Source organism: Podarcis raffonei, chromosome 8 (assembly GCF_027172205.1).
Source record: "Podarcis raffonei isolate rPodRaf1 chromosome 8, rPodRaf1.pri, whole genome shotgun sequence".
Taxonomy (NCBI): Eukaryota; Metazoa; Chordata; class Lepidosauria; order Squamata; family Lacertidae; genus Podarcis; species Podarcis raffonei.
This window is the reverse complement of record NC_070609.1, coordinates 36,699,800-36,724,839: the sequence shown is the minus strand read 5'-3', so window position 1 is coordinate 36,724,839 and position 25,040 is coordinate 36,699,800. Positions and strand designations below refer to the sequence as shown.

The following is a 25,040-nucleotide window of genomic DNA, read 5'->3' as shown; positions in this document are numbered from 1 at the left end:
CACTGTTGCTCATGTTATGTTTGTACATCAGAGTGCGAAAGTCTCCTGGGATGTGAGCATCCCTAGAGACAAGCTAGGAAGACTTCTGTTGACAAGAACAGCTACTGTAAGAAGTCATTGGGAGCAGGAACAGGTTGCAAAAAATATCGCTTAAAGCAGCTTTTCCAGCTGTGCTGGCTGAGGGTGATGAGAGGTGAAGCCCAAAACATCTGGAGGGGGCCAGGGTGGGGAAGGCTGCTTTAAAGTTTGCTGCCCCAAATAAAAGCTAACTAGAGTTGACCAAAACACAGCCATTTTAAGGAAATGATACCTGCCATAGAAAGGCACAACTTTTACACATACAGGGGTGCCTCGCAAGACGAAAATAATCCATTCCGCGAGTCTCTTCGTCTAGCGGTTTTTTCGTCTTGTGAAGCAACCCTATTAGCGGCTTAGCGGATTAGCGCTATTAGCGGTTTAGCAGCTTAGAAAAAAGGGGGGGAGCGAAAAAAATTGCAAGACTCGCAAGACGTTTTCGTCTCGCGAAGCAAGCCCATAGGGAAATTCGTCTTGCGAAGCGCATCGAAAAACAGAAAACCCTTTCGTCTAGCGGGTTTTTCATCTTGCGAGGCATTCGTCTTGCGGGGCACCACTGTATAGCAGAAAGAAAGAAAGAAAGAAAGAAAGAAAGAAAGAAAGAAAGAAAGACTCATTTACATGAATACTCCTTCTTTCTAATGATATCAGGCTTGAGTTACTTTATCTGGGCAACCAATTAAGATCTGATACTTTACCTTCTTTCTTAGATGACTCAAATACATGAAAATGGCACCCTTTTGAAGATACTTGGGAGGGCAACCCACAAATCAACAAGCCATTCACATGGTGCAAGTCTAACAACTAAATACTGGAGATTTCCCTTCCAGACAAAGCTTACTTACTTCAGACTCCAGCTCTGTAAGGTTTCCAACAATGTCTCTGCATTCAGCCGCCAAGTCATCCAGATGGTCCTGGAGACATTCAAGTTCCTAAAGGGGACACAAAGAATCTTAACACAGAACAAATGGGTTCATCTCATTAATCCCTTGAAAGCTACCCAAATGCACCTTGCTATGTCTCTGGGACATCTTTCGTTTCACCCCAACCAACACCACACTTCTGCTATGGACTTTAAAAGTGGTGTTTAGAGACACTGCAATGCAACATAACCCCTGGGATCAGCAAGTCACCACTCTAGGTTGCTCTAGGTTAGATAAATTGGGACAAACAATGCTTTGCTTTCTCCTGATGCACACATGGGTTTAGTGCCTTCCCTTTACTAATTTAGCTAAATCGAAGCACAAAACGCAATACAGAAACTTTTGAACATTAAAATTTTGTAAAATTCAGAAATGTTTATGGAGAAAAAGCAGAACCAGGACATTTAAAGAGAATGTGTTTTGCTTTCTAACTTATACAACAATTTCAACATGAGATTATTGGTTTAAATTTTTGAGATACCTGTCCAGTCTCTGTTTTCTCACTGCACCACTTCCCCAGATCTATCATGCACTTGTCCTGGAGAGCTGGATCCAGTTTTACATCCAAGGCACGCTGGTGTAGAATTCGTTGTACTTCTGCCCTGCATTCCCGGGATAGCTGCCAAGAACAAGTGTACAAATTTGTTCCAGATGAACAACCCCAACTGCTCAGATCTGGGAAGGAAGGTGCTCTTTCCAGCATTAGTAAAAGTAAAGTTCTCTTTATGCTATTCTTGGTCACCTCCCACACAGGCCCAGAGCAGGCCTCCCATGTAGGCCCCTCCCCTCATTTTTTTAACCTTCCCTGCAGCTTAGATGGACAAGTCCCCACATCCAGACAGAAGGTGTTTAATTGAAGGACAAGTCTAAACAAGTTGTCAAAAAGTGAACGAGATACCGTGGCATCACGTGTGTGGAGGGGCTGGCTTGCTGTTTAAGAGAAGAAGCCAATAAAATACAGACAAAGAAGCCTAGTGCTAGATTGGTAGGGATAACTTCAAATCTCCAGGCTAGCAGAAGTCAGAAGGATCTGCTAGAGCATGGCAAGGACTCTTTGGGGATTTAAAATTCTTGGTACTCTGAAAACGGTGCCAGGGACAGGCAGTTGTGCATGGCATCCTGCACAGATTTTACTACTGAAACCTAAAAACTAATTAGACATAGCAAGCGGAGACCCACCACAATTCATGTTGGCAGAAAAAGAAGGCAGAAAAAAGGAGCAAGGCACTACTCCATTTTTCTCTCCCACAGGGAGAATGACTTGCGGAGCAACTGAGCAGCTGCCAAGTCTGTTCAACAGTTCTTTCCTGAGCAGGCACATAGCAGCAACCAGCCACCTTCTTCCTTCAGAAGGTGGGAAGGGGAAAAGGTATGTGGGTATCACTTAGGCTGTAGAAGAAGAGGCAGCAGACTGTCCTTTCCTCCCCAGCTTAAGTTTATAAACTGGAATACAAGGCCAGGAAGTCATGCAGTGCACCTTTTTCAAGGTTTCACTATTTCAGGCTGTGGTGGGAGATGATGTTTGAGAACTCACTTCTCCCCAACATCCTAGTTCTGCCTGTGGAGAAAGTTTACATGAGGGAAGCATTCACACATGGACTCCCTTTTTCTTCCCACAGCCCCCAAGTCTGAAATGACTCAACCCAGCAAAAACTGCACTCACATGAATTCCTGATTATGCAGCTCAGCTCACCAACCACATTCTAATTACCACCTACAGGATACTGATTATCTGTCTGGTGGTCACAACTTCACCAGCCATTCATGCAACAAGCCACCTATTTTGTTTCTCCACCCTTCATATGAAGAGATTTCCCACTATATTCAGCACTGACCTCAGCTACAAAAAGCAGAGGAAAGACCACATACCTTAGCTACAAAAGTGTTTCCTGAGGCTTCTTCCAAAAGGGTTTTAGGAGAATTCCTGCATGCCTGTTTGAGTCTCCAGAGGCTCAAACATTAAACCCCAATCTCATAGGGTTAAAACAGATGCACAGGGGGTCTCCATTTGTTATACCTACTTAGTTGTCGCAAAGCATCCAGGTGACCTGTAGAATGGACTATAGTTGGCTTGCCTCCATGCTTTTCCCCAGTATCACCTGCTCAGTTTCTCTGCTGCCTTAAGAGATATTCAAAGCTTACATTTGAAGCCACAGATAAACTAGCACATGCCCCCAAATCACATTCATTTTCCAATAAAGGAAGACTGCTAAAGCAACTGACTGGTGCCTACCCTCCTCCCTTGTTCCTCTGTACGATAGGCATGTCTGTACAGGCAGGAGAAGATGGCCCCAGGAGGAATCATCTCACTCGTCTCATTCCAGCCGCGTGTATGGCAAAGTCGGGATGCATCTCCCTGGCACTTGCGGTAGAGCACAAGATCCAGTCTGTCAAAGTAGAAGAATCAGTGAAGCCACCATGAGGTTCTAAAATGCCCTTTCTTCACACACCTAAGATTAACAGCATTTCACTTCAACACAACATTTCACCTCTAGAATGTAGCAAATCAGAAATGAAAACCTTCATAGGTGCAATTTCCATTTAGCCATACAGGTCACTCGCAACTTGCACAGGGGTTATGTTCCAGGGACAATGCATATACTCAAAAACACGTATAGTCAAATCTCTCCCACATGACTATCCTTACCTTCTGGAGCTGTTGTGCTGAATGGGTCTTATAACACCCCCGCCCCCAGGCAAGGCAAAGAGTTTTCCACAATATCTCATGGGGCTGTCTGAGATTATTCAAGATCCTCCCAGAGCCCAGTAAGCAAGTCTGAGAGCTTAAAAGCTCTTTTTGTGCCGGGAAAACAATGTGCAAAAAGAGTGTTTAAGTTCTCAGGCGTCCATGCATTTAATCTGTGCAATTTCAACTGGTCAGCCATCAACTGCACAAGTTAAATGCACACAAGTTGTGAGTCACCTGAGTAATAAAACTGAGACATATTTAAAGTCTCGCCAATAAAATATCTGTGTTTTTTTACTGCAACCAATTCCAACTGTGTAACAGTTTTGCAGTCTGAGTTTTAATATGATTAGGAAGATTTTCTGTAAGCCACTTGGGGCTATAAAATTTGATGCAAATGTTAAAGTGCATTGGTACACATAAGAATGTGAACATACATAAGAATTTTGCTCTTAAGAAGCAAAAACAATTTAAACCCTACACTAGAAAGAAATATGTCCTCATGAGAAACAGGCCCTATGCTCTTATACCAGCCAGCTAACTGTGATCAGGTGGAGAAGCCCTTCTAACTATCCAACAGTTATCATACTTTCATTTGGTTTCTATGCAAACTAAAAATTTTAAAAAGCATAGTGGCACCAGTACTTTAGAACACTGTTCCTACTGTAATCAGAAAGGCCTTAAGTGTGTTTAGAGAATGTCAGTTAGCATTAAGCCATTTGTTCTGTATTTCATGTTTTTATAATTGTATGATGTTTAAACATAATTATAACTTGATGGTGTTGTAATTCACCACAATTTTTTCTTAATGAGCTGACAGTTCATAAAACACTATTAATAATACATAAGTACAGGAAACTTTACTTTTGACACAATGCTTACACTGAGACACCCTCTATAGTTAGGCGGAGGCTGAAATTTGGGGTGAGAGGGCATTATCCTGTGGTGCACATTCAATATGAGGCAGCTCTTGAAGGTAATGCCCAGGCCAGAACCTCTACTTTAATTTGTCTCCCCCTCCTATAGCAGGCATTGACAGAAATTTGGGGAATAACGGTTGTGTATAAACATCAAGTTCTCCAAGTTGTGAATGAAAAGAACTCTTTCTGAACCTCTAGCTAGTGACTAGAGAATTAAAGCCACCCATGGCCCCGCAGTACAAGACCTTTTTGACCCAACTGCCGCTGCTAGAAATTCCTGCAACAGAACTGAGAGTCCCCATGCCCAGCACTCACTTCCAGTCCCGTGAGATGAAGTACTGGAGCTCCAGGAGCCTGTGCTCACAATCTTCCACCATCTTCTCTGTATACAAATGCTCCATAAGGCAAGAGAGAATCCTAAGGAAAGAAAGTCATGTTATATTGATATATGCAATCCTCAGGAGCCTTCATACCAGACATTGCAACAACGAGCCTCTCACTGGTGGGAGGGGAAGGAGGTATTTGTAGAATGGGGGAGCTGAGTAACTGCATGCTTTAAGGCACATGTGCTTCTCCATAGTGGTCTACCTTTGGCCTGCACTTTCCCACAGCTTGCATTTGTAAGGATGATGAGAAGCTGTTGCATAATAAAAGTCTGCCTGTATGCCCACAAGAAACCCTTTCACCCCAAGTCTACATCTGTCTTTATGTAAGAGACAATCTGAGTCCATCTCTTCCCCCAGGTTTAACAGGCTTCTTTCAGCCCAAGCTAAAACAGCAGTAAACTGTAGCAAAAGCAGGGGATCTCCATCACCTACATGGGGTCTCCAGCACGGATGTGCTTGCAGGCTGTTTGTATCACTGATTCGCAGGCTTCGTTCAATGCTCTGTCAATGCGGTAATCAGCACCAGGGTCTGCCTCCTGGATTAGAGTTTGAAGCTGGAGGAGGAAAGAGAAGAGGGGGGGAAGAGTTTAACAACAATGGCAGAGCAGTTCAGGAAGTTGGTTTCCTGGCTTCTGTTGCTGGCAGAACTGCAAAGCTACCCTCAAGAGATTCTGCCCCCTTCCCATCTCATTTCAGTACCAGCTCCTGAAGTGGAGAACATCTTTCAAACATTCCCATGGATGTGAACTGCTCCCTCCCACACAAAAAGGGATAACCATTTGCCAAGGAAAAGCAGCCTTTGAACAAATGATTTATCTTCCAAGACCAAGACCAGTTAATGGCAAACAGCTAAGATGTGCCAAATGGAAGAGCATTCTCCCTTGTGTATGACTCAGCCAGAACCAGAGTTTTTATGTTGCTGTCACCTCATCTGCATCCAGAAACTGCAGGCATGACTGAGAAAGCCAAGGTGTCAGGTCATCCCTGCAGCATGGGGCAACCCAGACGTTTTGCAACTCTGGGGACTTCCCTGTTCTATTTTCAGTATAACGACAGTACACAGAGCTGAATTGTGCAGCCAGCCACATCACCAGGCCTTCTTGCCACTGAAACTGAAGGGGAGGAGAGCCAAGAGAGCAGGAGGAGCAGGAGGATCTCATCTCCCAAACCCAGAACCTCTGTCATGTACATGAGCAACAGGGGCCTTCCCGAGAAAATGGCACAGGGGCCTGATGTAACAAAGGACAGCCTGGGGCTAGGAACATGTGCCTAGTGCTTTTATTTGTGGTGGGTGGGCGGTGAAGAGGCAACTATTGAGACTGAGTTGAGCATCATGCTCATAAAGGTACACTAGCAGAGAAGTGGTCTTTCAAGGATTCAGACTCCACTGAAGCATGACTTGAGCAGCGCAGGTAGACTTATGCAACACAGGTTGTTTTGTTTTTTTGCTAAAGCAGCAGCAGCATAAAGCAGCAGAACTAAATGGCATCTCACCACAAAGGCCTGAGAAAAAGCCAATGGAGCTTAAGAATTCCTTCAAAATGTAACACTCACTCTTGGACATTAAGCTCTACAAAGTTGGAGGAGCAGAGAATGGGCAGATTTCTGCACTGATTGTTTCCTAGTGGAGCCCGTAGCCTGGGAATTAAGCCAATTTCAAATTTAGGAATCCGTTTACATCACTGATCTTAACCTCAACTGAGATGAATCTAGTGAAATGCTGGGGGTGGGGGCATGGGGCAAAGCCATTTATTCATGTGGCCATGGAGCCATCACAGACCACAGAGCCTTTTTGCTTCTTTTTGCTCCCCTTGACAGAACCACAGGGCAGCATTTGCAGATATCGGGGCACTTCCCATTTCTTTGCAAGCAAAGCTCTTTCCAAGAAGCCAAACTGCCAGGTTGCATCACACAACAGTACAACGGTACTTTAGCCTTTCCCCACCAGCACGTGTTGCAATGCCCCCCTCAAAGCCTATCAAGTAAAGTGGTGTCAAGTCTAGAGGAGTGTTTAGTGGCATCAAAGCCCCAACTTCACTGTGTAAGTATACACATCAAAGCAGTCATAATGCTGAATTGAGGCTAAGCTGCCTGGGGGAAATAGCCATGTTCTAACAATCTGTTCCTGCCTGGGAAACAATTATCCTGCTCTCATCATTTGAGGTGGAAGATCCCTGGAATCTAGCCTGACAATCACACCAAGCCATCTCCAATATAAAAGAACAAGCAGGCACATGGCCTGTTGGGCTTTCTGGTTTTGTCTCAGGCAATCATCAGTGAGCTATGCTGGGATCAGCATTGAGAAAAAGGAAAGGGTTTTTTTTTTGGGGGGGTGAGAGTGTCAATGTCATTAATCATGTGCTTGGGCTCCCCCAGCCTCCAAACTATAAGGCTGTCAAACTTTTCAGTGCATTTGCTATTGGCAGCAGTCAAGATTAGGACACCAATTACATAAAAACAAGGATGTGCTAGGAGGGTGAACATAGCTCCTGCACACTACTTCAAAATTGCTACCCAACAGTGAAACCTGAATAAATCATTCAGAGGAAAAATGAGATTTTGAGGAGAAAGATCGGCAGCATTGGCAAGTAAGGCATGGGATGGATTATCAGAAGCCATGAAGTGAAGCAGAGAACAGGGCCAAGTAAAAAAGTCCTATGTCTATACAAAGGTCCCAATGTTTATGGGCCCAGAGGCACCTTTTAAAGTATTGTCATAGGCAACAAAAGTACCCATTATATCAAAGAAAACTAGCAATACTCAGAAACATCCCCACCTAAAAAACCCAACAAGCAAATCACCTATACCCCACCAAATAAGACAAAAAAGTAGGCCCCCTACACACACCAGCCAGAAACATCATTAAAAAATTAAAAGTTGGTGTCCACAGCTGCTGCATTGGGTAGCCCAGGCTAAACTAGTGGAATCTGCCACTTTGTCCCAATCTCCTTCTGGTTTCTTAGTTTTAAGTACACACTGACTCTACATCTTCAGTTTTTCATCTACAACAATAAGGGCTAGAATCTTACTATTCAACACACAAGTTTTGCCTCTATGCAGTGACTGGTGCCCGTGGAAGGGAAGGCGTGAATCTGTTTTTATGCAATGGGATAGAGACTGAGCAGCCACCGTACATTCTTGTCTGCCTCAGCAGTATATTTTCAGAAGAATGCAAATATGTTCTGACCATCACATGTTACAAGATAAAGGCTTTTCTTCTTTTAGGCTTAGATTTGTTTTAGGGAAAGTAATTAATATGAAGCTACTCCAAATTCCTCCCAAATGCATACAACACTTCCAATGCATGCAAAATGAATTGTGCATATATTATGAGAAGCCTAAGAGCTGGAGAGAATAGTCACTGGTCTCCTAGTTCAATCCAATTTTCTTCTATCACCATGCGTATCCAACTCCTTACACTAAGTTGTTCCAGTTCACGTTTCCCCCTGAAGAACTTAAGAAGTCACATGGGATTAGGTCAAAAGCTTTGCTTGAATTAATATGTTATGCCCATTACATTCCTCTTGGCTACTTTACAAAGAAGGTGGGTAAGCCTGGAATAACATAACAGCTTCTGAGTTTAATAGCCTGAAGCTACCTGAAAAGCCTTTTTACAAGTAGTTGATAGAGCTTTTTAATCAGCTCTAGCCAACTGTTTCATTGGGATTCCCTTAAATGGATGTTGGGGCTTTGAGGGCAAAGCCTCCCTGCAGCTCCCACCTGCATCCCAACTCAGGTCTTACTTCAGCATCAGCCCACAAAAGCTAAAATAGTGGGCAGGACACACAAGCAAATTCTTCTGCTCCCAGTAAAGTCCATTGCCACACATTCTGTTCTCCCAGGGAAATGATTCAGGTATTCAAAACAGAAGTATTACTTTGCTGGGTCAGACCAAGGACCATCTAGAAGAGACCTCTCCAACCTGGTGCATTCTAGATATTTTGGACTACAGGTGCCATCTACATGGCCATAATGACTGATGCTGGTGTGAATTTTAGCCCAGAACACCCAGAAGCCACAAGGTTGAAGACTGCTGATGTAGTCATGCACTCTGTTTCCAACAGTCACAACCCATAGGCTTCTGAAAGCTGTTGACTATGCCCTGCACATGTTTATTCCTAGCATCTGGTACTCAAGAGGTAGAGCTACTTTTAACACCAAAGTTCCCTGTGGCTGTTATGGCCACTGGCCACTGAAAGACTCCTCCATGAAACCTTGAGAAGCATCGCTTTGGATGGGGAACACATATATGGCAGCCAAGTGCTCTGAGAAGCATTTATTTAGGAGGCCCAAGCTGAAACTTTGGATTCTCTGAGTGATGCCTGAGATTTAATGTTTTGAACCAGAGCCTGACTTATTGGCTCTGGTTCAAAACATTAAAACCAGCTGGGGCAAAAATGAACAAGATTTCAGATGTGGGGGTTGAGACTGTCATGAAAAGGCTCCCCATGACAACCTTACCGACTGCTGGCAGCTGACTCCCAAGTTCCCCTTCTCTCCTCGCACAACTTTCATCAGGCAATGCAGGGTGCGGCCCTTCCGATGCAGTCCTGAGCAGTGGTGCTCAATCTCACTGCGGCAACCAAGGATGATCTCTGGGCTCAGTGAAAAATCTTCCATCAACATGCGCCGGTAGTCCAACATTTCTCCCTGGCATTCACTGCTCACTTGCCGACCTAAGGCACACCGTAGTAGATACAGGTTATAAGACATCAGCCCAAGGGACACTGAACATAGCCAAGGTACATGCCACATGTGCAATGCAGCCCCATCAGTGTGACCAGTGCCATTCTGCTTTTAAAGATTACATCAAATGACACACCAAGAAAACAAATTCTATGCAGAAATCCAGAGCTAACTGGGAAGGAAGATAGTGCCAGGCAGCTGGAATCCCTAAAGAGCCACAAGCACTACTGCCATTAGCTCTACCATTTCAGAGCTATTTTGCAGCCTCTCCTTATCACAGGGTTGTATTCTATTTCTTCACAGGCAATCAGAGAAAACACCAGGTTGCACTGGAGTGTGCATAGCAATAAGGACTGTGCCTCCTCTGTGCACATGTGCACAATATCCTTTACAAGAACACCAGTTTTAATCTATTGGATACACTGTGCTTGAAGCATGTGAGCAGCAATGGAATAAATTGCCAAAGCAGTGAAGGGGAAGGCCAGGGAGAGAAAAGGAGCTGAACAAGACTTCCAGGGATCAATGATAGGTCTTCAGTGATGTGTGTAGCTTGTCATCCTTCCTTTAGTCAGTAGCAAAAGATACAAAGAGAAAATATTCTCATTTCTGAGTACCGTATCTTGATTATATTGATTTTGACTTTCTTCAGCAGAGAAGTCAGAAAAAATTGACACTCAACACAAATATTTTCTATCTCAGGACTAGCAGGGTGCTGGTGGTGGCACCCACTGCCTTTTAAGCCTGCTCTGCGTATATAAAAGAATGCTGCCACACATTTCTAGACTACTTCATAAATGGATAATTGTTCTGATTTAGAGAAAGATGCCTTAGCAGTAGGTTTAACAAACCACAGCAGGTAGAAAAAACAGGTCCTTCTGGACCACTAGTTGCCTATCCATCTATTCACTGGTGAGCAACCATCTGTCTGAGGGCCATTTTATGCAGCCCCCAATTTCTCCTGAAGCTGTCCTACCCTTTCATTTGATCAGAGTTGTTGCCTTCCTTCTGGTTCATTTCCTCCTTCCTTTCCCTGGCTCTTAAAAAGGTGTTTCCTTTTCTTTTTATGTAGTTTCAATACAAATGAAAGGTGCAGGATTCTATTTGATAAACTGATAATAAACTAATAAAAGCAGTGTGTGTGTGTGTCCGCGTGCACGCACGCGCGCGCACACACACACACACACACACACTGCTTTTTTCCTGGTTGCATGGTTTAAGGGGGAAAGCTGTATAAATGAGTATCTCCATCAAACTCAGTGAGGCTTTTTTCTGAAAAGACCTGATAGGATTCTAATCTGCAGTAGCTATGACAAAATTGAAGCAAGGGCAGACTTTACTCTGGATTAGCAGTCCAGAACATGTTGTCTTTGCCTCTGCTGATCATCCACTCCACCAACCACCTGCATGCGGCTTCCAACATATTATTTATGAGGAAATGCAGGACTTGATGATTTTTTTAAAAAAGGTTGCCCACCCCTGTGTTTAATAATGCTTTTAGAGCTCTGCAGGTGGAGGGAAAGAACACCATAACCTGAAAACAGAGACTATCAAGATCACACACTGCCAAATGCAACATGCTGAGTTTGCAGAAAGTGAACCACAGCTAGAGAAAAACACCCAGCTTTACTGGATATTCCCCCAAGGCCACCTGACCGGTTTGAATGGAATCTCAATGCCAAACCATCAAGCCAGGGGGGAACTCAAGGGGAGACCCACACTTCTCCTCAGCTATGTCAAGCAGAAAGATACTAACATTTACTTTTCCTTGGAAAGAATAAAGACTACAAACATTAACTTTAACTTCTTTAGTGAATTGCTCAAAAGCTCCCTGGTGTAAAGTCTTGAGTGTGGTCCGTCACAGCAGAGAAGTAACTTAGCAAGTAGGTTGTCCACAATATTACCCATTCAGAGAATGCCCAAAGGCATGAGATGGCTTCTCCCTTGGCTAAGGGCTATTCAGCGCAGAACAGCTTGCAGACATGGCCTTGTGCTTTGGAAAAGGAGCCTGTTCTGCCATTCTCACACTCAGATCTGCCTGACCTTCTAGAGGACAACAGTGGAATGCACTAAGCTTCGCTTAACACTACAGACAGAAACAGTCTTCAAAGCACATGTCAGCAAACCCGGAGCCCTCAAGAGTTTTCCATACAGCCACATTGCATTTCACTCCCTTCCGCAAATTGCTGCCTCCCCAAATTCATGTTCCCACAAGCCCATACAATGTCTTCTCCATGTAAATCACATTCCCTCTGCCCCTTATTACCAACACAATTGCTTGGCAAGCTAGGAAGAGCATGACTGTGATGAAGATGATGGCACATGGAAGGAGGGTAAACTCTCCCTGTGTTTGTCCTTCCCATGGAGTGTGTCTATGTTTGTGTGAATGGCCCCAACCATCATTGGCTCCAGCCACACCTACTGGAATGGAGCACCTGCCACTACACTTGGCCCTGAACAATAAAAAAGATATCCACCTCTGCACCAAAGGGAGTCAGTCTGTTACAGCCTAAATTATGTATATATTGGCTCAGGTGTAAATCAATTAGATTCAAATGTAACTTTGAAAATATGAAGTTGGTGTTATATAATAGCTATAGCTTTTGTAGTTTACAGGTCTGTCCTTCTGCAAATACTAACAAGTTACATTTAATAGACTGAAGTCACTGAGAACCCTGGGGAGCCAGCTGTTGTGCAGATAATAGTGAACTAGCTGGATCAATGGTCTGGTATTATGGACACGTGTTTTATTGTCAGTGAATTCTGCAGCATGTTCTTGGCACCATAAAGATGCTTTAGTGGTGGATTTATTCTGCTTTATTGGTTGTTCTGCAATGCCACATTATTGCTGTCTGGAGGAGCTATAGCACAACAATCCCAGTACAAAAACAAACCCCACCAACAACATTTTTGGTATGAAAAGTTCTGGGATTCAGCAAAAGTTCCAGGACATGCACTGACTGGAAAGCATTTGAATACCCCAAAACTTTTGCAGGTGCCAAAAGTATTGAAGCGGAATCGTTTAAGACTGGCCGATAGTGTAAGGGCTAAGCATGCCCTCAGTGGCTACTGTTGTTTTCTTCTAACCTAGAAGAAATGCATGCTAGGAACACATCAAAGAAAGCTGACTTGCTCTGTTGCTCTCCAGAGAGATGGGATTAATCATGCAAGTGTAGCATTCTGATTAGAATCTGGGTAAGGCCTAGTAGTTCTGATGGCTATGGTAAATCTGTGCTTGGGCTGTGCCACTTCAGACTGCAGATGGGGTTCACATGATGAATGATCCTCCATATGAAACGTTCTCTGCAGAAAGGAAAACTGACACGTCTGAAAGAAGAATTCTAACCGTGCCACACTCATTTTCTAGGTATAGGAATTTATTTTCACAGGGGAGCATGCCATCAAGTGAGCCCCCACCTACAACAGCAGTCACAGCTGTCATCGCTCTCCATGAAAACTAAGCCCATGCTGTATTATGAAACAGCAAGATAGAGAACACAACAGAACAGCTAGAACTTCTTTCTCCTGGGCAACTGTGAATGCTCTGCTGACATAAGACAGGCTAACCCCTTAACATGCTTCACTTAACTGTCTGACCTAGAACCCGCGTCATGCAAAGAAGCAAAGGTGGCAAGCTGAAACATCAAGTGTCAAGGCTCAGGGGGGGGAGGGTTGCAGTATGGAGAGGGAAGCAAGGACAGACAGAGAAGGTGTTGCACAAGGGAGACAGGGATGCAGAACTATGGAGTAATGGATAACTAGCAGAATCCTAATGCCCAAAGACATTCTCCAAAAACATTCTTTTGCCATGTCCGTTTTCTTTCAATAAAGCCCTGAAAATCTCACATTACACAACTTTTCATTTCACAAATTATTTATCAGATATAAGCAATTGGAGGAATAAGGGGAAAATATATCTTACCTCTATGCACAGCAGATTCTAAACACATTAGCAGGTAGGATAGTCGGGCCTCTCGGGAACGAGGAAGGTTCTCTACATTACAGTGGTACTTCTTTAAATCACTTTTGCAGGACTTTGCCAATGAGTAACTGACTTTGTAATCTTGTGCAATCAGCTTTTGCCTGGTTGTCAATGCATCCCGACACTGAGGAAAACAATCAGATATCTTGTGCTACTGATCAAGGGAACATCAAGGCAGCATTCTTTTGTCACCCAGAGGTAATTTGGCTCACACTGGACAAAAGGAGTAGAACAGAAAATCCGCTGGCCTTGAATTTTCAGAACAAGCCACTGCTAGAAATAGAATACATTGCTGCTAGTTTCAAATGCATCACTATTTCTAGAAAATCCAAGGCAACCTACAGCAGGAGGAAGGGAAATAATCGTGGGGAGCAAAAGTGCAGAGTTCTTAAAGCATTTCAACCACAAGCATAGCTTGTCATTTCAATTTGCTATTTATTGCTCATATACTGCTCAAAGCGTTGAGGAAGCAATGGGGCATTACACCTGGAATAATGATCAATAAAATGCTTTGTCTGCACTTTACTCAAAACGCTGTGTCTCAGGAATGTAACAACATATCTCAAAGAAAAACGCACATGCCTTTAGAGAAGGTAACAAAGAAGCTCTCCCTCATCAGAGATGCTAATTCTTATTGATGCAATTTAACAGCTACCACACAAGGCAACTGAGAGATGGGAAGTTCATCAACAGGTCACAGACAGAGTTACAGCTGCCTTTAAAAACATAGCTCTGAGCCTATACACAGGATTCCATGCACTCTTCCACCCACCACACCCTGATGGGGCAGGAGCAGACCAACCCTCAGATAACACACCATATTGTGTATTAATATGTTAATCCATTAATCCATTGCATGTTGTAAATAAATGAGGCGACCAAGAAGCAGGAGCTTTGGGGTCAAGAAAGACAGTGGGATGGATTCAATATTTGGCCAGGTGAAAGAGGCGCATACCTTTTCACTCATAGAGTCTTCAAACTTGTGGTTAAAGAGACACTTGTACACCCTGCCTTCCCCAGCCTGAGTCTGTGAAACAAAGCAACAATATTGGTCATGAATGTCATATGGAAACGTATTAGGAGTATCCTGGTATCCATAATTAAAAATAATAATAATAACACATTCATAGCCTCCTTTTTCTTCAAGGACCTCAAAGCAAAGGTACATGCAATTATCCCCCATGTTACCCTAACAAAACCATGAAATAGGTTAGGCAAAATTATTTGTTTAAGGCCACTCAGTGAGAGTGATAACTAAGTGGCTATTAAAACCCAGGTTTTGTATCCCACCAAGTTTTATTCAGAACAGACCAGTTGAAAGTAATGGACCCATTAATTTCCATGGGTCTTCTCCACATATGCACGTCTCTTCAGCCCAACTTCACCATTCCATTCTCTACATCACACTGGCTACATTTTATCATAGGCCAACATTTTGTGATTTACAAGTCCTCTGTCATTTATCTATGTTGTGCATGCTCATGACTAACACTTCCATGTATATTTCTGAAATGAGTTCAATATATTGCCTATATTATCTGTAGTGCACCTTTGAGAGATCTGTTCTTGTATTCTTTGTTACATGTAGGAGCATTTACTGAATGACAAGGCGAGAGGAGAAAGGGTGGGGAGATGGATGCTAGTCCAACAGGAAGGACGATGTCAAGCAACAACTTACGTTCTCACAGAAGCGTTCCCGGTCATCCCGGCAGGCAAAATATAAGTGCCGATCCAAGTGGAAATCATCAGAGGAGAGCTCAGCTACACGGAGAATAGCCTTTTTGCACAAGTCTGAGACCTTTATTCGTGGCTCAATCTCTTCTGCTTCCTTTACCAGTCCTTTCTCCAGGCAGGCCACCACCTCTCCTTGAGAATGGACATCCTGAAAGTAGAGAAAGAAGCTAAGCAGCAGCAAGACACACTTCCATCTAGCTCTTTTCTGCATGTTGCATTAGGAGCCTACAGAAGCATGTCTTACGTTGAAAGAACATGGTTCAAATTCAGTACATCTGTAGTCCTGAATCTCTGTCCTCCACCCATCTCAAGAAAGTCTGCAGCTGAAAACACCACTGTATCTCAATGAAATACCTGAGCCTGAAAGAGCATGCAGTTGACCTAAATTTGAAGGTACCCTCAATCTACCAAAGGCTAATAGCACTTTCCCAGGGTGTGCCCCTTCCAGAGGACAGCCCAGATTCACTCACACAAGAAACATTCCTTCTGCCTAGCACTGGTATAAAATCACAGGGAGATAGGATAGTAATTTAAAATGCTGACCATAGAACGTGGTCACACTTCAACTGGCTTCTTTGGAGCAGCATTGATTCTAATGAGACAATATCCTCTTCCCTCCCACCTCCAATTTAATGGACATGGAATCACTTTGTAACAGAATTACCTTTTCTCCAAGACGAATGCTGCCACACTTCAGGATGTTAATATCACTTCTGCAGTCATCCATGAAGCCACAGATCAGGCGGTAATCACTGAAAATTATGGCTGTCATTTTGGTGATGTACTGGTGACACTGGTATTCAGTGATGTTTCCTCTGTGATCTACCAAGCAGGACACCAAGTAACCTTTCCCAACAGGCTCATCAGCACACTCTTTGATCTGTCCAGAAAGACCCATGATAAAAAGAAGCCTGTATTTCATCTGGCATTTGCAGATCATTTTATTTACTGCCTACTCAGGGTGTTTCTCAATATAGAGAGATTATATAAAAACAATGACACCAATTTTCAGAAAAGGGGATGGAAAAGGAGAACCAACTGTTTATTCCCTAAAAGTTCCTGGAGAATGGAAAATGTGGGGTGTCAACCCTCACACCTCACCCTCAAAGCAAAATGAACATAAATTTTGCAAGCTCCACACTAAAAGTACCATGAAAGCAAGCTGTAATCACTCAATAACTTAAGATGTCATTGTTAGACTCTACATACAAAATATGGTGCTCAAGGGCAGTCAGGAGTCAGTCTCAAATGTAGCCAGGGCCTGTGTCATTCAGTCACTTGAAAGCTGTTTTGAATTTAATCTTCTGGTAGCCACTGTAACCACATGGCTGTAGTTGCTTAATCCAATAATAAAAGTCGATCTTCCACATTCAGAAATAGCTGCAAGTGACATAGCAGCATTCCTGCAATCTCACATGTATGAGGGGTAATTACGCAAGGCTTTTTAAATCAGAGAATGAAGTGCAGTCTGCAGTATTCTCCTTTGAAATATCAGCATGATAAAGACAACTAGATATGAAATGAAGAAAAGCTGCTCAGGGCTGGTATTGGAAACCAATATTCTGAGCATGGTCTTAAATAGAGCAGGGACTGAGGTTCTGTGTGCTTTTTCAGAGGATCAACCTTTAAGTCAAGTTTACACAATCCATCAAATTTATTACATTTATGTCCTTTCTTTCCTCCAGGAAGCTTAAGACAGTTCCCTCTTTTGATCTTCACAGCAACTTTATGAGGTAGCTCAGAACTAGACCATGTGACTGGCCAAGGTAATTCAGTAAGCTTCTGGCTGAATGACAATCTGGGTTGGGATTTCCCCATCCTACTGTGGCAATCTACTGACAGTTCCCACCCATCCCAAAATTTTGGAGAAAATCCTTAAAAGCACTGAGTTCCTTTCATTGCACATGTGAGTAGAAAAAGCCACACACGACAAGAAGAACTTTGGGTAATATTCATTTGTTGCTGGCTCAGCTCAATGTTACTCTTATGCTGCTGGAACTAGTTAAACAGGTTGAATATTGTTAACATTAATTTGAGCGGATGAGATTATGTTTGAGTTTCTTTGGAGAAATAGGCAACATAGGATTTTTTTTAAAAGCAAATAAATTTCAAGACCATCCCCACTGGTCACCTGTTTACAGAATGCAACTAGGTCTGAAAAAAGCTAGGTCACTATGCTTGGAATCTGAGCACTGAGACATTGCTCCCCCCCTCTCTCTTTTTAAAATACTTTATGTACACTTATGCGTCATACAAATAAACATTAAATAAAACAAACATGTAATACCAAACCAGAAACATACAAAGCAAAAAAACCCACATAAATACAGTGATGATAACAAAAACTACAGACAAGAATATAGACACTATATTATCCTAAGAAAAAGAAAATATTCACTTCAAGAAAGAAGCTAAAAAGAAATAGGGTTAGGAAAAAAGATGACTTCCAGCTCACTCCATGTGGTTCATTCTTTTCATATCACTGGTTACGTGTAATGATTAAATTTTGGAGAAACATTTTTATTACCTATGAGATTTTTATTCTAAGCTAAGCCAAGTATAATTCTGGGAATCAGTTCTCTTCATATAATTTATATAGACTTCCCACTCTCTCCTTATTCTCTTATTTGAATAGTTTCTTATTAGACCTGTAAGTTTAGCCAGTTCAAGGTATTCTGATAATTTCAAAATCCATTCTTCTTTCGTTGGTATTATAGTACTTTTCCAATGTTTAGCAATTACTATTCTGGCTCAGTAACTGCATACAAATATATTTCTTTATTATCTTTTGGGATGTCTGTTGTTATTAGGCTCAATAAAAACATTCCTGGTTTCTTTGGGAAAGTAAATCTTAGCATTTTCTTTAGTTCATCGTAAATACTGTGCCAATTTTTATTTTATTTTAGGGCACATCCACCACATATGGAGAAAGTTCCCTTCTTTGTGATTGCACATCCAACACTTTCCACTAGTATTTTTATATATTTTAGTCAATTTCAAGGGTGTGAGATACCATCTGTACATCATTTTTTTAAAAAAATATTTTATTGTGTAACATGCTGTAAACTTTATGTTCTTTTCCATAAATTTTCCCATTTTTCTAATTCAACTGAATAACCGAAATCTTGGGCCCACTTAACTATAACCTCTTTAACTTCTTCATCCTTTAAGTGCCAATTTAATAATAATAATTTATATATTCTGGACAGATGTTTTTCATCATTTGTGATCAATTCTTTATCTAATCTGATATTTTATTATCATATCCATTGGATTTTTTTTATCTTAATTTACTCCAGATCTCTAAATCTTTTTTTAATTTCTTTCCATACCTTTACATAATTAAAGGTAAAGGTACCCCTGCCCATACGGGCCAGTCTTGACAGACTCTGGGGTTGTGCGCCCATCTCACTCTAGAGGCCGGGGGCCAGCGCTGTCCGCAGACACTTCCAGGTCACGTGGCCAGCGTGACAAAGCTGCATCTGGCGAACCAGCGCAGCACACGGAACACCGTTTACCTTCCCGCTGGTAAGCGGTCCCTATTTATCTACTTGCACCCAGGGGTGCTTTCAAACTGCTAGGTTGGCAGGCGCTGGGACCGAGCAGCGGGAGCGCACCCCGCCGCGGGGATTCAAACCACCGACCTTTCGATCGGCAAGCCCTAGGCGCTGAGGCTTTTACCCACAGCGCCACCCGCGTCCCGCCTTTACATAATTATCTTTATATAAATTAGTATTTTTCATAGTAATCCAAATTCCTAAATATTTTGCTCTATTTGTTACTTTAAGTCCTGTCTCTGCTTCTAAATCTGCTCTTTCTCGTATATCTAGATTTTTCACCATGAGTTTTGTTTTCTTATTACAGTGGTACTTTGGTTTACAACCATAATCCATTCTGGAGATCCGTTTGTAAACCCAAACAGGTTGTAACCCAAGGCGCGCTTTTGCCAATGGGGCCCCCCAAAAAAATTTGTTCATAATCCAAAAAATATGGGTTGTAATCCAAAAAAAGCTTGCAAACTGGGACATACACTTCCAGGTTGGATGTGTTTGTAATCCAAAACGTATGCAAACCAAGACATATGCAAACCAAGGTACCACTGCATTAATTTTGAATCCTAATAGTTGTTCATTTTTTCCAATGTTGCTCGAATAATCGCTAGTGGGTTTTCCATTGTGATTATTAGGTTGTCTGCAAAGACCCTAACCTTATAAGTTCTTTGCCTAAGTTTAATTCCTTCTATCCTAGAATCTTCTCTTATTGCTTTTAAATATACTTCTAGGACTGTGATATATAGGAGGGGTGATAAAGGGCAGCCCTGTCCTGTTCCCTTAGAGATACTAAAGGCTTCTGATGTTTCGCCATTTATAATCAACCTTGCTTTTTGGAAATTGTAAATTGCTTTTATACCGCTACTTATTTTCTCACCTAGGCTCACCATTTCCAGAGGTTTTTTTTTCCATAAAATCCCACGACACATTGTTGAAGGCCTTCTCGGCATCAACTAAGATCAGGGATGCCATTTTATCTGGTCTCATTTCTAGGTATCCTATTGTATCTACTATCAATCTTATATTGCTGTATATTTGTCTTCCCAGTAAAAAATCTGATTGATCTTTATTAATTATTATTACCAAGATCTTTTTGAATCTAGCAAGAATTTTGGTAAACAATTTATAATCTGAATTTAAAAGTGAAATTGGTCTGTAATTCTTTATTTCATCTAAATTGGATCCATTTTCCGGTATTAATGTAATTAAGGCCTTTTGCCACGATTCTGGTACTTGCCCTCCTTCTAGAATTTTGTTCACTATTTTTTCGAAGACTGGTAACGTTATTTCTTCCAGTTTCTTATAATACATTATGGAAATTCCATCAGGACTGGGAGCTTTTCTGATTTTGGAGGTGGCAATTCCTTCTTTTATTTCGCTAATATCAATAGGGGCATTTAAGTATTTCCACTCTTCCTTAGTTATTTTTGGCAATCTGTTGTTTATGAGAAATTTTTCTATTTTAGTTTCCTCAATGTTTTCTGCTTTGTATAATTTTTTATAGTAATTTACAAAACTTTTTTTGATTTTTTTCAGGGTCATTTGTAATTTCTCCTTTATCTATTATACTGCTTATTGTTTTGTCTTTTTGTTTCTTTTTAAGTAACCATGCTAGCATTTTGCCTGGTTTATTTGCTGATTCTCAAGTTTTTTGTTTGAGCCATTTAATTTTATTTACCACTTCATTATTTAATAGCAACAGAACTCATGTGTATTTGGTCCTATCCAAGGTGCGTAAGTTCAAGGGGTATGATTTTGGGAAAGAGAAAGGGCTGCTTCTGTACTTTACAACCATGGAGACATCTCTCTTAAGATAGCTAAAAAGAGGGCAGCAAAGCCAATACGGAGCATAGCCACTTTTTAGTGCTTGCCTAATATTGAAGAAATCTAATTGCATTTGCTGTCAACACAATGCTGCTTGTTGTTGTTTTTTGTTTTTAAAGTACTGTCGACCTAAAGCTGAATTTATGGTATGGCACACAAAAGGAAAGAGTATAAGGGTAGGCAGTGCTAGGATTAACTGCTTGTCAAATAGAACAACCTTCTCAACTTAACCTTGAAATAACTATCTAGAGCAAATCACAAATACCTGCAGAAACACTTCTTTTATTTGTCATTGATGCAGGGTCCCAACCACTACACAACTGGAATATCCCAATTATATCTAGTCCATTTGTTTCAACCCTTGACTTTGGAAATGAACCCTTCACAGATTTATGCTACATTCCAAATTCCATTCCTCTCAACCTAGCCAAAAGGTCCTACACTAGGTACAAGTGACAAAGCCTCACTGGTAAGCAATATCCCTCCAGATTTATTTTTTCCTTTAAATATGGCTATGTATGAAGATTTCCAAGTTTTGCCATCACCACCTTGAATCAGGAGAGAAGGAAAGCTATGAGTAGCCCTCAGAAAAATAGTGCTCGGAAAACTGCCTCAATGGAGCAATATTCAGAAAAGTGTTTTACTGGAAAATGCATCAGTGCGCTAATGACCTGAAGGAAAACACTTCCAGCAATTATACAAACAATTATGAAACTGTGAATGACTGAAGCTCTTCAAGTAAACATAGTATTACTTTTTTTAACTTTAGAATTTATGAGCACAGTAACAAAGTTATAACACCACCTTAGAGACTACATTTTATAGCAAGAGTTTTCAGAGGATGAACAATTCTAGACATTTTCCTAAATTCTGAAACTCCCAGGAGAGGATGCTGTTGGTACACCAGTTGGTACTTTGATCCACAGACATCACCTGTTACTCTTCCGGAATATATTTCTCTAGTGTACCTTTCTTGCTAGCAAGTACAAGATGGTCTAGCTCTACAGTAAAAGTTAGTGGCCTGTTAACATGTTCCACCCTTTCCATCAATTAAAATAGCCTTAGAAAAGTACAGAAAGAAAGACCCCACGGCTTGCCGCTGTTCTGTTATGCGGTATTTAAAACATATTAATAATTCTCTATTAAAAACCCTTTTGATATATTCATTTCAACAAGACTTCAATTCTTTATTTAGAAATAAAATTAAGATTACTGCCCACCACATAATCTTCCTCAGTCTTACCTCTGATATGGTAGACTTGCAAACCTCTCTAGCCACTGATTCAAATTTTGGATCTGTAGTCAGGTTCAACTTGTAGTTCCACAACAGCTGGGAAGGAAGAAACACAATACTGTTATTTTTCAACTGCAGGAATCTTTCATGATCCAGGATAGGATACTGAATAGATCACGGTTCAGACTTAAAACAAACTTAGCCTCATCTAATGATATCTTTATTGTGGTTTTGAGGCTGCTTTGTGTAGGTTAAAATTTAAATCTATGTGAACACAAGCCAACCAACTCATTTCCTGCACAGCAGTTTTCATGTGATTCTCAGAAACACATTAATATACTGATGCTCTGACATACGGTGAATACAGAACTTAGGGAAGCATGTGGTGTGTAAATCTCATTAAAAAAAAAATCAAACGAGAGCTTACTTCTATGGCTCATAATCATGAAGAATCTCAAAACAAACAGAGCCATAATTAGTGGAGCTTGGGCTTCTGTGCTTATGACAGCACCCATGGCCACTCAGTCTTCTCCATGCCATGCCATGAGAGCATTCCACTGCAGAGAAAGTTAAATAACCTATCTGTACCCCTCAGTTTGTGTGTGTATGCGTATTTTGATTGTTATAGGCTAGAATGTTAGAATTCAACCAATATTTGAAGAATTAACAGATGGTGCCTGACACTAAATTTAGCAGTGTAAAAATACATGCTAAACTTGATTTTATCCTGATCAAGGAATCAACTTTAAGAAACAAAGACAGTCATGACCCATCAAGATTGGCCATCAGGAAAGCAAAAGCTGTGCCAGCCACAAACAGGAGGGGATCATTAGTAAGACAAAAGACCAATAGTTTTGGTTTAGGATTACAATTTGCCTGTTAGAAGTGAACAGGAAAAAGGTGTCTGTTTTACAAGCTTGGGGGAGGGGGAGCGCAAAAAAAAATAAAAATGGATGACAGTCTGTTTTATGATGCAGAAAGGGTCAGACACAATGTTTGGGAGCTCTTTGAATTCAAGGCTGCGGTAATGGAAGGAACAGGACTGTCTTGGGATGTGAATGCTCTGAACTCTCTCCATCTAGGCTAAGATTGTATATATGTGTAAATAAACCATGTATCATAAAGCTGCCACCATCTCTGATGTGCCTCATTGTCCAAAACGAAAAACAGACCTTGGTAAGCATAGGGATATAGATATAGGGATATAGATATAGGTAGAGATACCGTATGTGTCGGTGAATAGCTGTTTCAGGTAGATGAGTGGAACAGGAAGGAAGGGACTTAAAATGCCCTGTCTACCCAACTCATTGAAAGAGTCATCCTATTAACAGAATGTCCTCCAGTCCACTTTTTACTTTACTTTATTTATTTTTTAAGTTAACCATCCTTCATCTAAAGGGTGATGTATAACAATATTAAAATACAACAACAGGGAAACATAATCCACTCTAAAATAAAAACTAAAAGGGCAGCAGCTAAAATGCAAAAATGAGACCTAAGACAGATGAAGTCACTTTAAAATGCCTGGGCAAAAAGGGAAATCTTAACTTTGCACCAAAAAGATTGTAATATCAGCACCAGTTTAACAAGCTGGGGTGCCACTGAATAGTATCATTTTAATTAAGGCATTCTTCTGTGCATACGTAAGCCCAAACATCATACTATCCTACTTGACTGGATTTATACTTATGTTCCTATCAAGACGGTCACAAAAAAATCTAAATTGTCTATATAGATCACAGAGAAATAAACAAACAGGAGCCTTTACTACTTAAAAGGAGTTGGCCTAGGATCCCTGAAAGAAGCAATTTGCCAGAAGCAAATGTTGCAAAGTAATAATAAATGCCACTCACAGCTCCCTCCCTGTTTTCTTTAAAAGGGCTTTAAATATCTGGTTTTATTAGGATTTTAAACTGTATTTTCTCTTTGGCATATGGCTTTCTACTGGTCTAATTATAAGTTGTGAGGTGCTGCTCTTTTAAGGTGTCTTTTTTTAAGATATTGGTTTTAAGTGTTATATTTATTCTAAGCCATCTTGAAAAAGTCAGAATATAAATCACTGAATCAATAAAGAAGCAAGTGCCAGCCCTACAGAAAAAAGCACACTTACGTGGTTGCAGTCTGATGAGATTTCATTGTCCGGCTGGAAAAAGAAAGAAAGGGACATTAATTCTGAGCAGGTCATGTTGCACTGTATTCCTTCCACACGAACAGGCACAAACTATTGTTTCAGAATAATGTGCATTATTAAATAAATGATGAAATCAGACCACAAGAGATTGTCAACTCACAGATTAAAGGCAAATTTATCTAATCTAATCAATCTCTGCTGCCCAGGGAAATGGCCTCGACTGAAAGGCAGCAGTCATGGGATGTTTTGCTTTTTTGGAACAGTGGTCTTGTATTGCTTTTGCAATAGTGTTATTTCATAAAGCAATGAAGTGTAGACAAGCCAGAGATTTATAAGGCACACTAGAGGTTCCATCAAACTAAAGCAAGTAGAATTTAATTCATGAAATATTTCTCATGACCTCTTCAGATCATAGGCCATCCAGAATTTTTTTATCCTGTCCATGGGTCACAGTTCACAATTAGGAATTACAATTTTGAAGAAAAGTGCTAACAAAACCCTCATGGATTTTATTTTGTTCCCTTTGGAGCAAAAGTCCAGAAGTTATGAAGTCTCCGCCCAGACAGAGTGGAACGGAATAAAAAGAGGCTGTATTAATTGCCCTCCACCCAGGCCTGCCTGAAAACTACCACTCACAGCCATAAAAGTCTCTGCTCAGCCAGAACGTCCATCAGAACACCTCTGGCTGCTACTTTTCCACTTAACTCTCTGCTTGCACATCACAAAGTGCCATATTTACACCATTACCCCTTCAAATCCTTCTGCAAAACCAATCTTTTTTGTACAGTCATACCTCTTGTTACGTTTGCTTCATGATATGTTTTTTCAGGTTGTGCCCCATGGCAACCCAGAAGTACCGGAAAGGGATTACTTCCGGGTTTCGCCACTCGCACATGCGCAGACGCGCAAAA

The 25,040-nt window shown here is 41.3% G+C and overlaps 1 protein-coding gene across 2 annotated transcripts in view; it reads right to left on the bottom strand.

Moving 5' to 3' along the window:
- Positions 1-25,040, bottom strand: part of GLG1 (golgi glycoprotein 1) — a 64,604-nt gene that overhangs the window by 17,858 nt on the left and 21,706 nt on the right. For both annotated transcript variants that reach the window (XM_053399267.1, XM_053399266.1), the window contains exons 2-13: positions 24,109-24,141; positions 22,008-22,094; positions 16,054-16,269; positions 15,334-15,537; positions 14,611-14,682; positions 13,596-13,779; positions 9,452-9,666; positions 5,423-5,544; positions 4,920-5,021; positions 3,232-3,385; positions 1,480-1,617; positions 921-1,007 (exon numbers count right to left, since the gene is read on the bottom strand). In XM_053399267.1, coding sequence (XP_053255242.1) covers positions 921-1,007; positions 1,480-1,617; positions 3,232-3,385; positions 4,920-5,021; positions 5,423-5,544; positions 9,452-9,666; positions 13,596-13,779; positions 14,611-14,682; positions 15,334-15,537; positions 16,054-16,269; positions 22,008-22,094; positions 24,109-24,141 — 1,614 coding nt within the window. The remainder of the gene's footprint in view (positions 1-920; positions 1,008-1,479; positions 1,618-3,231; positions 3,386-4,919; positions 5,022-5,422; positions 5,545-9,451; positions 9,667-13,595; positions 13,780-14,610; positions 14,683-15,333; positions 15,538-16,053; positions 16,270-22,007; positions 22,095-24,108; positions 24,142-25,040) is intronic.